Genomic DNA, 19,054 nt, shown 5'->3' with positions numbered 1-19,054 from the left:
AACTTTTAAAAGGAAATCTGAAAATAGACAGTCTCAGAAGGACTGTTTGCTACCTAGTTGTGAGGACCAAAGCACAGATTCATATTGTGGGACCCGTTCCATGTTTTGTGACACCGCACTCAATGTTGCGCTGACCTGCGGAACCAATCCGAAGCCCATATAACCTACAGTATTCCATTTTCATCCATATGTTTATCCAATAACCATTTAAATGCCCTTAAAGTTGGTGAGTCTACTACTGTTGCAGGCAGTACGTTCCACTCCCCTACCAGTCTCTGAGTAAAGTAACTACCTCTAACATCTGTGCTATGTCTATCATCCCTCAATTTAAAGCTATGTCACCTCGTGCTAGCCATCGCCACCTGAGGAAAAAGGCTCTCACTGTCCAACCTATCTAACCCTCTCATTATCTTATATGTCTCCAATTAAGTCACCTCTCAACCTTCTTCTCTCTAACAAAAACTGTCTCAAGTCCCTCAGCCTTTCCTTGTAAGACCTTCCCTCCATACCAGGCAACATCCTAGTAAATCTCCTCTGAACCCTTTCCAAAGCTTCCACACCCTTCCTATAATGTGGGTGCCCAGATCTATACGCAGTACTCCAATTGTGGCCGCACTAGAGTTTTGTACATCTGCAGCATGATCTCATGGTTCCGAAACTCAATCCCTCCACCAATAAAAGCCAGTACACCGTATGCCTTCTTAACAACTCTGTCAACCTGGGTACAACTCGCTGTACTTTCTATGCTCCTTTAAGCTCTCCAAAATATTACTTTTTTGAGTGTCATTAATTTTGTTTTTCTGCATTTTCTGTCTTGGCCTAATGCCAAGGATGACTAGGGAACATGGATGTGGCAGGACCATATTTGTTTACACTGTGTGCCCATAGAAACTTACGTTTGGAGACCTCCCACAGATTTACACTGACAGCTGTAACCAGTGCACCTTTGCCAGATCATCCCTCATCTTGGTAAAGTTTGCCTCCCCCCAGTTTAGATCTTTTACTCTTGTTCTGACTTTTGTCCCTTTCCATACTGATGCTCAATCTAACTGTCTTGTGATCACTGTCTCCAAAGTGGTCGTCCACTGCTATTTCATCGATCTGCTTCAGCTTCATTTCGTAAGTTAGCCTTTTATTTGCTAACTAAAAAACATCTCTTCAATGGCAGTAGAAGAATTTTGTACCATTTGTACCTTTCACACTTGATATTTCTGCATTGTTATTGCCCTATTGTTTTGGCACTCAAAAATTGTCAACATATTTGCCCCCTAACACTCTTCAACTACGGGTCTGGAGTACACAATTTACAGTGTGGTTACCCCTTTTTTGTTTCTGAACTTAACCCATGTAGCCACATTTAATTCTTAATTTAGTATGTCATCCTTCCTGTCAGCTGTGATTGACTCTTTTCCTGTTAAATTTATTTTTAATCTCCTGCTCTATCCTGCCTGAAAACCCTATATCCAAGGATATTGAGTTGGCATCCTTGCCTCAACATCTCCAGGATAATGAGCTCACTTGATTGACACCCTATTTGCCACCTTGAAAATTCACTTCCTCTAGGCCGTAATCTTCAAGTCCCTGCAGAGTAAATTCTGGAGATGCTCTTTTTCTTTTCTCTCCATGATGAAAATATCATTGAGGTAACATTGGACTCCTTCCAATCCACTGAAAATATGATCCATGACATGTTGGAATAAGATGGTGCAATTCTTGTCTCCTTCCTGTCGGAAGGATGTTGTGAAACTTGAAAGGGTTCAGAAAATATTTACAAGGATGTTGCCAGGGCTGGAGGATTTGAGCCATAGGGAGAATCTGAATAGGCTGGGGCTGTTTTTCCTGAAGCGTCAGAGGCTGAGGTGTGACTTTATAGAGGTTTATAAAATTATGAGGGGCATGGATAGGATAAGCAGACAAGGTCTTTTCCCTGAGATGGGAGAGTCCAGAACTAGAGGGCATAGGTTCACGGTGAGAGATGAAAGATATAAAAGGGACCTAAGGGGAAACTTTTTCACACAGAGGGTGGTGCTTGTATGGAATGAGCTGCCAGAGGAATTGGTGGAGGCTGGTACAATTCCATTAGTTAAAAGGCATCTGGATGGGTATATGAATAGGAAGGGTTTGGAGGGATGTGGGCTAAGTGCTGGCAAATGAGACTAGATTAGGTTGGAATATTTGGTCGGCATGAATGAATTGGACTGAACGGTCTGATTCTGTGCTGTATATCTCGGTGACTATGACTATGAGGTACAGATGTGATTCCAAATGAAAGTCTTTTTAATTTGAATTGTTCTTTATGTTAGAATCATTAAGTATTTCTGTGACACAGGATCAGTAGTCATCTGGAGACAGACTTGGCTATCGAAAATTCTACTGAAAAGCTGGCTAGTCCTGCAACTTTATTAAAGGCAAAGGATACTACTCAGTACACTGCATTGGATTGATGTGATGTTAAAATTATAGGCGATGTGTACAGATCCATCTTTCTTCACCATGATACAGGAGGCAAACCACAATCGCACTCATTTACAGGATTGCAGACTCTCTTCTTGTCCAGCCTCTCTCAATCTGCCTTGACCATTCTTCTGATTGTATTAGGCACTGATCTTGCCTTGCAACAACTCGCTTGATTCTTAGCTTAACTTTCAATTTGACAGCGATCTTTTCTATGCTTCCCAGATCTCATTCTCAACACAACTTGTTTTCTTGTGCTACATTCCAAGAAGGATCAGGAGATTGAAATGCTTAATACCAGGAACTGTATGAAGTACGGTTAAGAAGTTAGCAGATGACCCCAAATAGGTGGTTTAGTGGACAGTGAAGAGGATTATCTCCAGAGAACAACATGACCTTGATTAGATGGGCCAATGGACTGAGCAAAGGCAAATGGAGTTTAATTTAGGTAAATGTGAAGTGTTCCATTTTGGTAAGGCAAATCTACACAGGACTTCTACATTTAATGGTAGTTCCCTGGAGAGTGTTGCTGGATAAAGAGACCTAAGGATGCAGGTTCAAAGTTCCTTGGAGGTGGAGTCACAGGTAGACAGGGTAGTGAAGAAGGCGTTTCGCATGCTTGCCACCATTGGTCAGTGCATTGAGTCTAGAAGTTGGGAGGTCATACCGGGGAGGCCACTTTTAGAATACTGTCTACAATTCTGTTTGCCCTTCTATACAAAGGATGTTGTTGAACTTGAGAGGATGCAAAAAAGATTTTCAAGGATGTTGCCGGGGTTGGAGGGTTTGAGTTTGAAGGAGAGTCTGAATAGGCTAGGTTTTTTTTCCCTGCTGCATTGGAGGCTGAGCAGTGACCTTGTAGAGGTTTATAAAATCAGGAGGGGCATGGATAGGGTGAATAGCCAAGGTCTTTTTCCTAGAGTGGAGAGTCCAAAACTAGAGGGCATAGGTTCAAGGTGAGAAGAGAAAGATTTAAAAAGGGCATGAGAGGTAACTTTTTCATGCAGAGCGTGGTGCGCGTATGGAATAAGCTGCCAGAGGAAGTGGTGGAAGCTGATACAATTACAACATTTAAAAGGCAACTGGATGGGCATATGAATAGGAAAGGTTTAGAGGGATATGAGCCAAATGCTGGCAAATGGGACTAGGTCAGATCAGGACCTGCTGAGCTCCAACACAACCTTCTGCTGTTATATAAGATTTCTGGTATTTGTACTATTTTCCTTTTATTTGAGGAATGTTGAGGGGAAGTTTGTTGATCTGTGTGTACATGGAGCTCCAAAAGTCATTCGATACAGTGCAGTGCGGGACCTAGGAAGGATATAGATCATGAAATGAAATTGACATTTGCTGAGGGCTAGGAAGCAGAGTGTAATATTTAAAGGTATTTCTTTGGGCTGGAAGAATGTTTGCGGTGAAATTCACCAGGGCTTGGTTTGGGACCCTTGTTTTCCAGAAATATATAAACGATCCAGATCTTGGTAGTTTGGGGATGACATAAAACTTCAGAGAATTGTTAACTGTGTAGTGGGGCAGTGCGAAACTTCAAAAAGACATTGACAAATTGGTGGAATGGGCAGGTAGATAGCAATTAAAGGTCAAAGTGGAGAAGTGTATGATAATGCATTTGGGACAAAGAACGTGGAGATACGGTATGCTATAAAGGGTTGGTGGGAACAGAAAAACTTGGATGTATATTAAAAGTGGCAGGACAGAGGGAGAAAGCCATTAATAAAGAATATGGTACTCTAGGTTTCATAGAAAAGCATTGAGCCCAAGAGCAGGGAGTTTATGATAAACTTCAATAAAACACTGATTTAACCTCAGCAGGAGTATTGTATACAGGTGCTGCATGCCACATTAACAGAAGAATGTGAATACATTAGAAAAAGTTTGCATGAATAGTTCCACTTCAGGTATGAAGGAATCTCGGGAAGTCAGCATTGTGATGCCATTTACAATAGGAATTTGACTGGAAGTATTCAGATTCATTTCAGTTAAAGCTTTTCCAACAGTAAGCAGAGGCTTCTCATTTTGTTAGTGCAGCTTGGATTTGAACACAGTTCCCAAATGCGAAAGGCTAGTGTCTAATGCAACACATTCCACAATCTACTTAAAAATGTGTCTTTTTCCAGTGGCAGATTACTAGTCCACAGGGATCAGTGTTTAGGCCCCATCTTTTTATGACATATATAAATGACTTGAATGAGGGAATCAAAGACAGTAGCTTCAACTTTGCTTGATCATAAAACTAGATGGGAGTGTGAGTTGTGAGACGTTTGCAAGGGGACTTTGGGGTGATCTGGACTAATTGAGTGTGTAGGCGAACACATGGCAGATGTAATATCACGTTGATCAATGTGAAGTTATACACTTCGGTGTGAAAAAACAGAAAGGCAGTATTATTTGAAGGGTGGTGGATTGGGAAATGTGAATGTACAAAGGGATCTCTCTGTCCTTGTAAACTAGACAATGAAAGTAAACCAGTGCAGCAAGCAATTAGGAAGGCAAATGGGATGTTGATCTTCATTGCAAGAGGAATCAGAAGTAGGGATGCCTTACTACATTTATATGGAGCATTGTGAAACTGTATCTGGAGTGTTGTGTATGCAATATTGGTCTCTCTACCTGGATTTACTTAACATAGAGGAAGTGCAGCAGAGGTTCACTCGTCTGATGCTGGGAATGACAGAACGTGATGAAAGATTGGTGTACTGGGCCTGTATTCGCTGGAGTTAAGAAGAATGAAAGGGGATCTGATTGAAACGTACAGATCTGATTGAGCCATGTGCAATTCGAGCAGGCTGGCCAGGCAAGATGCAGGGAGAACATTCCCCCTGATTGGGGAGTATAGAACCAGGGGACACAGCCTACCAATACAGGATAAGCCATTGAGAACTGAGACAATGATGACATTCCGAAAGCATTTCTACTACAGAGGATGTGGAGGGCAATCACTGAATATATTTAAGAAACAGATACTTTTTTTCATAGAAAGTTTCAATATCATGAAAAGTCTGAACAGGGTGAATAGGGCAAAATTGTTCACACATGTAAATGGGTCAAGAACCAGAGGAGACAGCTTTGAAGTATTTTGTAAAAGAACCAAATGCAACGTGAATAAGAGCTTTTTGAAACAACAAGTAATTAGGGTTTGGGATGCACTAACTGAAATTGTGGTTAATGCAGGTTAAATTGTGGCATTCAAGAGAGCTTTGGATTATTGTTTAAATAGAAACTATGTGCAAAGGAAGTTTATGGGGAGAAGGCAGGTGATTGGCACAAAGTTAAAAGCCAGTGCAGATCCAGTGGGTTCATTGGTCTCCTTCTGCACTCATAACAGTTCTGGGATTTGGAGACATTTGGTTAGGTGACCAAAGGCTTCTTCAAATAGGTTGGCTTTATGGAAGATGGTACGGCAAAGAACTATACATTGTCAACATTGTCCTTCAGTTGTGGTCAAAGTTATTAGCGTTGTTGTCACTAATGCTTCAGAAATGTTTACTGCAAATAATGATTGCACCTGATCTGTTGCTGCTATGATCATGCAAAGTAGAATCTTACTTAAGAAAATCTTCAGCATCTCTTCCATTTGACACAATACAGAATATGTGTGGTGATAAATTAGATTAGATTTCCTACAGTGTGGAAACAGGCCCTTCGGCCCAACTAGTCCACACCGACCCTCCGAAGAGTAACCCACCCAGCCCTTCTGACTAATACACCTGACACTGGGCAATTTAGCATGGCCAATTCACCTGACCTGCACATCTTTGGACTGTGGGAGGAAACCAGAGCGCCTGGAGGAAACCCGCGTAGACACAGGGAGAATGTGCAAACTCCACACAGACAGTCACCCAAGGCTGGAATTGAACCTGGGACCCTGGTGCTGTGAGGCAGCAGTGCTAACCAATGAGCCACCATGCCACCCTTTGATTGGTTCTAAAAAAAACAGAACATTTATGCTCATGAAAAGTTCAAGATGACACTGTCACATGGAAAATATTGCAGGGAAATATTTCAGTGCATGGAGATATGTAATTACATCAAGAATTAGAATCCCCAACATTGAACAAAATGACAAAAAGGCAGTTCAATAAATTGTAATATCATAGAACAGATTACCAAACCACCCAAGTCTCTAGGTAATGTAATTTTAATAGTTTTGGAAGGGGTGGCACGGTGACTGTGTGGAGTTTGCACATTCTCCCTGTATCTGCATGGGTTCCCTCCCACAGTCCAAAGGTGTGCAGGTTAGGTGAATTGGCCAAGCTAAATTGCCCATAGTGTTCAGGGGTGTGTAGGTTAGTTGCATTAGTCAGGGTAAATGTAGAGTAATAGGGTCGGGGAATGGGTCTGGGCGGGTTACTCTTCAGAGGGTTGGTGTGGACTTATTGGGCTGAAGGGCCTGTTTCCACACTGCAGGCATTTTATGATAAAACAATTCAATACCTGTCTACAGCTCCAAATGTGGTGACAGTAAATCATCTTTAAAGAAGCGAAATGCATTTACATAGCACCTTTCATGATCACCACATTCTCACAGTCCAACACTAGAACGTTTGCCTGCATTTTGTGCTCAAGTTCTGGTGTGGTATTTGAACCCACAAATATCTGATTCAGAGGCAAGAGTGTGACCTAATGAGCCATCACTCTCACATTTTATAGAATCTCATTTCAAATCTGACTTCAATATTTCAAAATTAAATCTAACAATGTCTATTTATCCTTCAGCTAATATCATGATTAACAGATAATCTGGCCATTATTTCATTGAGATTTGTGGGAACTTTCAATGGGTAAATTGACTGATGTGTTTTTTATTTAGAGCAATAACTTTTAAAGAATTTCATTGGCTGCAACTAATTTTAGGATATCCAGAAAAGCAAGCTTTACCGTATTGATGGTCGAGTATATTTGAACAAGTTTGAATTGTTTGCATTGAAAATGTAAATATATAGGTTTTTAATTTTTTGTGTGTGAGATTGCAATGAATTAGCAGCCTGTTACACACCTGGGACAGACTATTATGGGTCGGCAGACTGCTGCTGCTGCCCCCTCCTCCCAGAAATCAATAACCAGTGACAGACTGCGATGTAGCCCACCCCACAATTGAATTGTTCTGCAAGCAGGCTAAATGGGTGGAGAGTTGGACCTCTGTCCCCTGGTGGAAGGATGTTCCTTCCTCTGGAGCTGCTGACAGCACTAAGATTTGGGGTCACCGGGAATACAGTAAAGAGCACAAAGAAGGCACGATTGATCTCCGAGAGAAACAAGTTAGAAGTGCTTAGCAAGAAGGTTTCGACCAGCTTGGATATAATTAGTGAGCATAGGCTATTGGACTGACTTCAACCAGAATGTATATTGGTATCACTGTGCTAGCCAAGAAATTGGCATTTATGCCAGGGAATCACCACTTTGGATTCAACAGAATGGTTTGCTCATGAATTTTAGAGAGGAGTTAATGTACAGGCCAGACTGAATAAGAATGGTCAATTTCCTTATACAAAGGACATTAGGGAAGCAGATGGGTTTTCACAACAGCCTGATCATTTCAGAGCCATCATTACTGATGCCAATTTATTTTAATTCTAGATGTATTTACTTAATTGAAATGCAATTGATGCTATATTACTGCATCCCAAAGTCTAGGAAACAAAATGCATGACCAAAAGACATTGAGCGGGACCAGTGCGCGAACCTTGAGGGGGCCCAGCACGGACATCAAGCGGGCCCAGAGTGAAGGAGAGCGAGCCCACTGTGGAATTCATGCGAGCCCAGTGTGGAAAAGAGTGGGCCCAGCAAAGACCTCAAGTGAGCCCTAACTCACTTTTCCAGGTCAGGCATTGGAATCGCTAGCTGCTACAAGAGCAGAGCCGACTTCAGTGAGGTAGGCCCAGCGGCAAAAGATGGTGCCCGAGGATCGGCAACTTTGTTTTTGGTTAGGTCCAGCATTAGCAGTGACAAAGCGGTCGCAGAAGGGCATCGACAAGGTGGAACCAGTTGTGAGAGACCCACTCTGGTGTTGATTAGTCTGGAGGCGGCGAGGCGATAACGGCGTAGTATTGGCCCACTTGAGAATCAGAGACTTCGACATTGAACAAAGACAATTTACAGCCTAGGAACAGGCCCTCCAAGCCTGAGCCGATCCAAATCCACTGTCTAAACCTGTAGCCCAATTCCTAAGCATCTGTATCCCTCTGCTCCCCACCTACTCATGCATCTGTCCAGACACATCTTAAATGAATCTACCATGCCTGCCTCTACCACCTCTGCTGGCAACGCGCTCCAGACACCTACAACCCTCTGTGTGAAGTACATGCCGTGTGCATCCGCTGTACACAGCGATGAAGCAGTGGCGGAGGGATTACAGTGCAGGCGTCGTTGATGGTGGTGAGCTGGCTCAGAACCAATGGACTCTCTTTAAGCTATATTTTTTTCCTTCTTAAATGATCCAATGTCACTGAAGTTTAATAACCAATGAAAGCTTTTTACTGTATTCTTACTCCAAAATACACGTGGCAATAAAGCCATTCATTCATTGAAGTTGACCAACTGATAAAAGCAGGATTATTTCTCTCGCAAAAAACAATCAGGGAGGATAGTTACATAATTCAGATGATTTGCAATTCCTCTCATTTCTAGCACTGCAGCTTGCTAGTGGCTAAATTATGTAACATAAAGGAAGTGTCACCCTGTCTAGCTTTAATTAGCAAAGTGTTTTCTTTTGGAGCAAATATTATGTTCTGACCAAAATTTAAGGATGTGTAAAGTTAGAGCATTTACCTCTCTTTAAGAATTAAGTTTGAGATTTTGCTCTTCTTGGGAACATGCTTTCATCATCCTGAATTAGAAAAGCACAGATTTGTCACATCAGGAGCTAGAGCATGTGCCATTTGGATGCAGAACTGGCTCGAAGGTAGAAGACAGAGGGTGGTGATGGAGGGTTGTTTTTCAGACTGGAGGCCTATGACCAGTGGAGTGCCGCAAGGATCTGTGCTGAGTCCACTGCTTTTCATCATAAATGTAAATGATTTGGACGTGAACATAGGAGGTATAGTTAGTAAGTTTGTAGATGACACCAAAATTGGAGGTGCAGTGGACAGCGAAGAAGGTTACCTCAGCGTACAATGGGATCTAGATCAAATGGGCCAATGGGTCGAGGAGTGGCAGATGGAGTTTAATTTATTTAAATGTGAGGCACTGCATTTTGGAAAGGCAAATCAGGGTAGGACTTATACAGTTATTGCTAAGGTCCTGGGGAGTGTTGCTAAACAAAGAACCTTGGAGTGCAGGTTCATAGTTCCTTGAAAGTGGAGTCACAGGTAGATAGAATAGTGAAGAAGGCGTTTGGTATTCTTTCCTTTATTGGTCAGAGCATTGATTATAGATCATGTTGCAGCTGTACAGGACATTGGTTAGGCCACGTTTAGAATATTGTGTGCAATTTTAGAGTCCCTCCTATTGGAAGAATGTTGTGAAACCTGAAAGGGTTCAGAAAAGATTTACAAGGATGTTGCCAGGGTTGGAGGATTTGAGCTACAGGGAGAGGCTGAATAGGCTGGGATTGTTTTCCCTGGAGCATCAGGGGCTGAGGGATGATCTGATAGAGGTTTATGAAGTCGTGAGGGGCATGGATAATAGACAAGGTCTTTTCCCCGGGAGGTGAGGGGGGGTGGAGAGAGTCCAGGACTAGAGCCATAGGTTTAGGGTGAGTGGGGAAAGATTTAAAAGGGACCTAAGGGGCAACGTCTTCACACAGAGGGTGGTGCGTGTATGGGATGAGCTGCCAGAGGAAGTGGTGGAGGCTGGTACAATTACATTTAAAAGGCATCTGGATGGGTATATGAATAGGAAGGGTTTTGAAGGATATGGGCCAAGTGCTGGTAAATGGGACTAGATTAGGTTAGGATATCTAGTCGGCATGGACGAGTTATACCGAAGGGTCTTTTTCCGTGCTGTACTTCTATATGACACTGTGCAATGAAACTAATTTACAAACATCAGGTATTTTTAAGGATTCATGTGTCACTCACCAATTCCATTGTTGATAAACAAACTTACATCAACAGATTTAACTTTATAACTACCTTAGCTACAGTTGACTTCACCTTTGAGCTGAAGATATTTGTTTGTTATTCGGCAGGATTTCAAAATTTAAACCAGAAAGTATACTTAATGCAATTCAATTTGAAATTAAAAGAATGTGCAATGTTTAATGACTTTGTGCTGGATAAAATTACAGTAAATACTTATACAAACTGTTATTTGTTGGATAGATCCGATCTATTTTAGAAGTGCAATCACAATTGTAATGTTGAAAAATATAGCAGCTAGTTTGCACACAGCAAATTCCCAGCAAAAGCATTATGATAATGGCCCCATGTTCTGTTTTTGTGATGCTAATTAAAGGATAAATATTGGCTTGGACATCAAGGATAATTCTTCTACTCTTCTTCAAAATACTGACCTTGAGATCTTTCATGACCACCTGAGAAGATTGACAGGACCTTGGTTTGATTTCAGCACTCCCTCAGCACAACGCTCTGGGACAAGTTTAGAGTGGTGCTGGAAAAGCACAGCAGGTCAGGCAGCATCCGAGGAGCAGGAAAATCGATATTTCGAGCAAACGCCCTTCATCGGGAAGGACTCCTGATGAAGGGCTTATGCCCGAAATGTTGATTTTCCTGCTCCTCGGACGTTGCCTGACCTGCTGTGCTTTTCCAGCACCACTCTAATCTTGACTCTAATCTCCAACATCTGCAATACCCACCTCCGGCTACAACGCTCTGGGTGTCAGCTTAGATAACCTGCTCAAGCATCTGGAATGGAACTTGAACTGATGACCGTTTGACTCAGGAAGTTACATTATGAAGCCCAAGTTGACCCAAGCTCTGACCGTGAAAAATTAAGATATGAACGATTAATTTCCTGCCCATTTACTGTAAGTGAACTAAATTTAGTTCCTACATGCTGGAAGCTTTAGATTTAGCAGTCATAGAGTCATAGAGATGTACAGCATATCCATATCGATCAGATATCCCAACTCAATCTAGTCCCACCTGCCAGCACCTGGCCCATATCCCTCTAAACCCTTCCTACTCGTATATCCATCCAGATGCCTTTTAAATGTTGCAATTGTACCAGCCTCCACCACTTCCTCTGGCAGCTCATTCCATACACGCACCAATAGCTTACAGAAACATTGTCTGTAAATTCTGCTGTCATTCTACTTAAGGAAAAGCCAAGGGCAGTACTTGGATGAGAAGATAGTTTTAAATTGTGGTTTGACAACATTTGAAAGGAAAATAATTTTGCAGATTTGCTGTCAGTGCCGTACAGCCAGTGATTTATTTGAGGCTGAAATTGAAACTTTGTTCAACTCAAATCGGCTGTTGGCCCTCAGTATGCGGAACATGCCAAGAGATATTGCAGTTTAGCATTACAGTCAGCGTAGTTCAATTACAGTTAAATGCAAACACTCATTTCATTTAGGAAAACTGCTCATGTGTTTCTTATCCAATAAAGTAAAGTTAATGAAAGACCTTTAAAAGACAGAATCAGGAGATCTACGCAATCACTGGAAAACAAATCCCCGAAGACACCTAAAATTTTCAAAAAGAGCCTCAAACTCTCAGCTGACAGCTTAAAAAAATGAGGTGAATTTCACATTTTAAAACTTGCTTTGGAATAATTATCTAAAAGCACTATTGACTAAACCTAATGTGCTTGCATGGGAAACTTAAGTTTTAAGCTACAGAATGTGATATCTCCCATTTATTCCAATCACCCATTGCACTCTCCAAGCAGGTACAGACATTTTAGCAAATAGTCTAATGATGCTCCCAGCTTCCAATGGATTGCCATGTCCCCATTGCACCAAGTAGAAACTTTCCATGATTTCTCAGGTGCTTTCCTCAGTTTTCAGAGAGTTCTGTAAATCTAGCATTGGTAGTAAAGTTGTTCAGACAAATCTCTTCCACTTAGCCATGCTAGATTGAATCCCCTGGAATCCTTAGATGATTACAACCTGCTGTTTGATGAGAGACAATCACACCTTGCATTCAGCTCATAAAGCCAAGCAGTCTTTTGTCTCTGCTGACCACACAGAACTGCTTCTGTACGTCTATGATAGTCATTGATTTGTACGGAAGCCTGTAACCTGATCACAAAGTTTATTTTTCTCACTCCCCCATGGCAACATGAAACACATGTACATTGTATTCAGATACAAGTACTAATTCACTATTGTTGGTCTCAACTGTCTTTCACCTCAGAAGTAAATGAATGATTTATCACATATCTGTTTACATCAATACCTACAACACATTTCTGAGATTTTGGGAGATTCAGAGCCTATGTATTGGAAATTCAGGAGACAATTGCAGTTGTTTCCAAGTGTAAATACATTGCGCCTTCTTCTCAGTAATGCCTTCCTTTGATCTCTGACAATTAAATCACCCATGCTTACTGTCAAGCAGACTGCAGACTAGGTCGCATGACCTCTTCCTGTACCAAACACCTAACAATATAATTCCAAAACACAATAGTTATTTTTAACTTTCATAATTGTAACACCAGCATCTTTTGGGTCCTGTTCAATAGCTTAAAACTCAACAACAGGAGTTAACATTTGGAATTATAGAATTCAATGGTGCAATAGCAATATATTACATTAATTATGCCAGGCTGGCTGTCTGTACAGTGTAACAAGGACTGCCACTAGTAACAAAATTAGTTCATTGGTTGTAAAACCCTTTGAGACAGCCTGCGGTTGTGAGAAGTGCTAAAATGAAAGTCTTTCATTTTATGGCACTAGTTTGACGAAGATCAGGAAGGGTATCTCTGGTGTCATGGACAACATTTATCCCTTGGGTAACACCATCAGATGCAAATTGTCTGGGTATTTATTTTGCACAATATAGCCACTGCTTCTCCCAGTACAACACTGTAACAGTAGCAGAGCTTTACGGGGACAATTGCATGGGTATCAGGAAAATGAATGGAGATTTCTGTCTACTTTGATACTTAGATAGTTCTTTCAAAGAAGTAGTTCAGGTATGATGGGGGGGAATGAATTCCTTCTACACTGTCTGATTTAATTCTGTGACTCACAAATGAGAAGTGACTACCTCCATGAGATTCAGAATGTGATCTTTCATATTACAATGTGGTTTCCCAGTCCAGGCCACATGAATTATCATGAACAACAGATGGATAAGAGGAAAATAAAATCAAATTAATACAACATTTATATTTTTAAAAATCCTCTCCAATTTCGGTCTTTGTAAAGACCCAGTCTTACAGAGGAAGGGCAGAGAAGAAAGGAGAATGTTTTCAGCCTTGCTGGGTCAACTTGTGGGATCAGGCAGTGGGGGGAGGGGATGGCGGAAGAAAAGGAGTAAAACCTTTGTTAATCACACTGGGTTGCCTCTTGTTGAATCAGCAAAGAAATTGTACTGCTATTCTTGGACAGGATCTCTGTTAACCCTTTTAATGCTGTGCTAGCTGAAGTTGCTGAGGACATATGCATACTTTGGCAAAAGCAAAGGGAAAAGTGACAGAAATTTTGAAGTAAATAACAGTGTTTAAATCATTTCCTTGGTAATTTCCCTCAATTCCTACTCAGTCCCATTTCACACATGAATTGGAGTTGGAACAAACTTAAGCAGTGACTGCTGCCATCTACGGGTGTGTTATACAAATGACAGCCTCAGAACAAAAATCCTCCAGAGATGTATATTTTCTTGCAAAAGTCATTTGTCTCTTTTATTAAGGAGCTGAATTGAGAAAATTCAAAACAGGGGAGTCATCACTTTTTTCTTTGAAGATTTCAGAATTAATTGTATTGAAGAAAGCTCTTCTTATGCAGTGAGTTATAACAGAATGGCTGATTTCTCCCACAGGATCTCTGAAATTGGTAATTACAGCATGGGATGTGTAGGCATAGAATCTAATCCTACACCATGTGAAGGAACTGCTGGTAACCATTAAACCAATCTTCATATTGATAATTTTGGAATAAATTTGCATGATTGTCTGTCCTTTGAAAAATAACAATCTGGACATGATAAAATTACTGTTTGTGAGATCTTGCTGTGCACAAATTGACTGCTCCATTTGAACAGTGATTGCACCTCAAAAGTAAAAGGTCACTGGCTCTTTGTGGCTTTTTGAAGTCATGAATAGGGTGATGGAATACTTTTCATTCTAAAATTTAATATAGTGGATCAGCAAATATTGAACACTCTGCTATAAGTCTCAAAATCTGCCTGTCTAAGGGTGTTGTTTGGTTAATTCGGAGTTGGAAATGTGGCTTCTCTTCTGTGTCTTGATGCACACCCACCTTTGCAACTGTACACTGTGATGCAAAAATGTTGACCAGTAAATATTTGCATCTCTACCATGCCTTTCAAAACCTCAGGGTGTTTAAAGTATTTTTAAAGTATGGTTGCTGCTGTAGTATAAGAATTGCAGCAGCTCTTCTTTCAAATAGAAACCAAAAGGACTGTGGATGCTGTAAATCAGAAACAAAAACAGAAATTGCTGGATAAGCTCAGCAGGTCTGACAGCAGACCACTCTGAGAAAAGGTCACCGGACCAGAAACGTTAACTCTAATTTCTCTTCACAGATGCTGCCAGACCTGCTGGGGTTTTCCAGCAGTTTCTGTTCTTGTTTCTTTGAAACAGTCTTGTTGGAATATTTACATCCACCTAAGTGGACTGGTGGGACCTCAGTTGCACATATCACCCGAAAGGTAGCACTTCCAAGACTACAGTAATCCCTTCATCCTACATTGGAGCATCAGCTTAGATCTTGTATTCAAATCTGTCAATGGGCCTTGAATCCACTCACCAAGGCTAGTACTTGTTTGTTGTTTAGCAGTAGTTAATATAGTTGCCTTTTGAGTAAACTGGGTTTTAGAAATGGGGCAAACACAAACAGATATGAATGTGATTGAAGCTGGATCATTTTAATTGCACAACTGAATACTTTTTTGTCTCTCTTTTTAGTACAATGTCCAAGTATTGACCAAGTTAGCGGCAGAACTGAATAAGTATATGCTTGATAAAGAGACGGACGACACTAGTAATATCTTGATATCACCAATGCCAGGATCAGTTGTCACCATTGGTGTTGCTCCTGGGGATCGGGTAAGCAGCATTATGATAGCTTCCATTTGTTGCTGGTCTTGATGATTGTTCTTACTGTGCATTACCAATGTATTAATCTTTACAATATTTTGTTTCTCTCATTGTACCACAAGCTTTTACTTGATTAACTGTATTGTTTCTGTGCCCCACCACATTGCTTTTCCAATACTTCACAGTTTTTTTTGCAATGTACGATTATCGCTCAATTTCAGTTATATTGTATTTCTGAATAATATTGCTTATTTAGTAGACCTTGGATTAAAACACATCAACCTGCCTCTTAAACTTCTGACATTATTTAATGTATGTAAGATGAGAGTTTAGTTGCATTCAGCGGTGGACCTCAGCTGAGGATTCATTTATGCTCCCTCAAAAAGTATCAAATTGAAACTATAGTGTTTGGTTTTGGAGGTTTGTGCTGGTAATGCATATCTGTGTGGCTATAAGCTTAGAAAGTGTGTAATGACTAGACTCTAGTTCTACCATTCGCTATTTGGATATCTGATGTGTCATAAACGTATGTGCAACCTGATTAGATACAGTTCTGAGTAACAACTAGCAGGTATCTTATCACACCTCACTTAACTAGAGCTTTGAGGTGTCTTTTAATTCAATAGCCCACTGATTTTACATTAGATTTAAACTTTCTGTGCGCCATAACAAGCGTAAACTGCAAAGTGAAGTTGCATGTGGTCCAAGTGTACTGGCTAGATGGATAGAGAATTGGATGGGCAACATGTGACAGAGAGTTGCAGTGGAAGGGAGTTTCTCAAGATGGAGAACTGTGACCAGTGGTGTTCCACAGGGATCCGTGCTGGGACCACTTGTTTGTGATTTACATAAATGATTGGGAGGAAGGCATAGATGGTCTGATGAGCAAATTTGCAGATGACATTAAGGTTGGTGGAGTAGCAGATAGTGAAGGGGACTGTCAGAGAATGCAATAGAATATAGATAGATTGGAGAGTTGGGCAGAGAAATGGCAGATGGAGTTCAATTGGAACAAATGCAAGGTAATGCATTTTGGAAGATCCAATTCTAGAGCGAACTATACGGTAAATGAAAAAGTCCTGGGGAAACTTGATGTACAGAGAGATCTGGGTGTTCAAGTCCATTGTACCCTGAAGGTGGCAACGCAGGTTGATAGAGTGGTCAAGCCGGCATGTGGCATGCTTTCCTTCATCAGATAGGGTATTGAGTACAAGAGTTGGAAGGTCATATTACAGTTCTATAGGACTTTGGTTTGGCCACATTTGGAATACTGAGTACAGTTCTGGTTTCCACATTATCAGATGTATGTAGATGCTTTGGAGAGGGTCCAGAGGAGGTTCATCAGGATGTTGCCTGGTATGGAGGGCACTAGCTATGAAGTGAGGTTGACTAGATTAGGATTATTTTCATTAGAAAGATAGAGGTTGGGGTGGGACGTGATTAAGGTCTACAAAATCATGAGAGGTCTTGACAGGGTGGATAGCAAGAAGCTCTTTCCCAGAGTGGGAGACCCAATTACTAGAGGTCACGAGTTCAAGGTGAGATGGGATAAGTTTAGATTAGATTAGATTACTTACAGTGTGGAAACAGGCCCTTCGGCCCAACAAGTCCACACCGACCCGCCGAAGCGAAACCCACCCATACCCCTACATTTACCCCTTACCTAACACTACGGGCAATTTAGCATGGCCAATTCACCTGACCTGCACATCCTTGGACTGTGGGAGGAAACCGGAGCACCCGGAGGAAACCCACGCAGACACGGGGAGAATGTGCAAACTCCACACAGTCAGTCGCCTGAGGCGGGAATTGAACCCGGGTCTCTGGCGCTGTGAGGCAGCAGTGCTAACCACTGTGCCACCGTGCCGCCACGGTAAGGGAGATATGTGTGGCAAGTTCTTTATGCAGAGAGTGGTGGGTGCCTGGAACGCATTGCCAGTGGAGGTGGTAGAGTAGGCACGATAGCGTCATTTAAGATGTATCTAGACAGATAGATGAATGGGTAGGGAGCAGAGGGATACAGATCTTTGGAAAATAGGTGACAGGTTTAGACAGAGGATCTGGATCAGTGCAACCTTGGAGGACCGAAGGGCCTGTTCCTCTGCTGCAATTTTCTTTGTTTTTTTTTGCAATTTCTAATGCAGTCTCTGTGAATAAACACTTAGCATTGAGAATTAAATTTTAACATGTTGCTTTCTGAAGTTAGATTTTTAAATAGTAATTTGCACTGGGTATGCTGTAAACTTTAACAAAGCTTCTTTTAATCCTTTCAATTATCCTGTAGCTATTTGGATACAGATGGCGTCAATCCAAATTGCCTGTGCCACCACTCTATCAGCTTTAGATTGGTGGCAGAGCACTGGGACCAGGATACCCCTGGATGGGCTGTTTAACAGAAAATACGATCTATTTACTAATCAAATAAATCCTATTCACTATACAAACAGCACTTGTCTAAATAGCTCACATCAGTCTACATAGTCTATATTGAGTCTCTATAAGCGACAGAATACAGAACCCCATCTGCTGCAAAGACTCCAGCGAAAAGCATAGCTACATAAATAAATGATATGTGCAGAGTCAATCCCATTTACTTACAATAGCGCGGTCTCCAGGCATGATTCATGAGGAAATTAGCCAATCACTTCTGCTTGGAGTAGTTGTATTGTTACTTGCAGCTTCCTTCACTCCAGTGTTTGTTCCCTGCCTCATCCACTCCCATTACCGGAGGTTGATGTTTCAATTATTAAGCTCCTGGAATTCTTTTGAATTCCATCAAACTTTGACACCTTTGCTTTCAAACTCCAGTAGTTCCACCTTTTCCTGATCATCTCTTCTGACTTTCGCATTCCCCCCAACTTCCTTTTACTCACTGAACATCCATCTCTCTTCTTGCAAAAGCATTTTGGCATGTTCTTTTCAATGTTCTTTGAGAAGCTAGAAGAATTCCCAAGAATACAGCAAGTAGGAGCAAGTGCAGATCAAGCTTGTTCCACCATTTAATATGATTACAATTGATTTGAACACAAACGCTACCTTTCAGCCCATTCCCCATATTCTTTGATTCCCTGAAATCAAAAATCTGTCTATCCCAGTTTTAAATTTATTCAATGATGCAGCATTCATAACCGTCTAGGGGAAAAAAATTTCAAAGATTCACAACTCTCCGAATGAGGTAGTTTTTCCTCATCTCCGACGTAAATGATTAGCCTCATATTCTGATACTGTGCCCCCCCGTACTTTAGATTCCCCAACTGGCAAGAACAAATATCTCAGCTCCTGCCCCTAAAACAATATGCAATCACTTCTCATTCTTCTGAACACCAGCGAATGTAGGCCCCATTTATTCAGCCTCTCATCCCAATCACTCCAGGAACTAATTTAGTGAACCTATGCTGTTCTGTCTGCAGTGCAAGTATATCCTTTAGTTTATTTCTGCATTCCTTGTGCAAGC

The 19,054-nt window shown here is 41.3% G+C and overlaps 1 protein-coding gene across 1 annotated transcript in view; it reads left to right on the top strand.

The window, feature by feature from the left end:
• Window positions 1-19,054, top strand: part of pcca (propionyl-CoA carboxylase subunit alpha) — a 378,154-nt gene that overhangs the window by 324,764 nt on the left and 34,336 nt on the right. Inside the window, exon 22 of the mRNA XM_043691289.2 lies at window positions 15,469-15,609. Within this exon, the coding sequence (XP_043547224.1) occupies window positions 15,469-15,609 (141 nt within the window). The remainder of the gene's footprint in view (window positions 1-15,468; window positions 15,610-19,054) is intronic.

Source organism: Chiloscyllium plagiosum, unplaced genomic scaffold (assembly GCF_037043375.1).
Source record: "Chiloscyllium plagiosum isolate Xiang-an unplaced genomic scaffold, Cpla_swu_hap1 HiC_scaffold_6, whole genome shotgun sequence".
NCBI lineage: Eukaryota > Metazoa > Chordata > Chondrichthyes > Orectolobiformes > Hemiscylliidae > Chiloscyllium > Chiloscyllium plagiosum.
The sequence above is the reverse complement of the archived record's forward strand: the minus strand, read 5'-3'. Positions and strand labels throughout refer to the sequence as shown.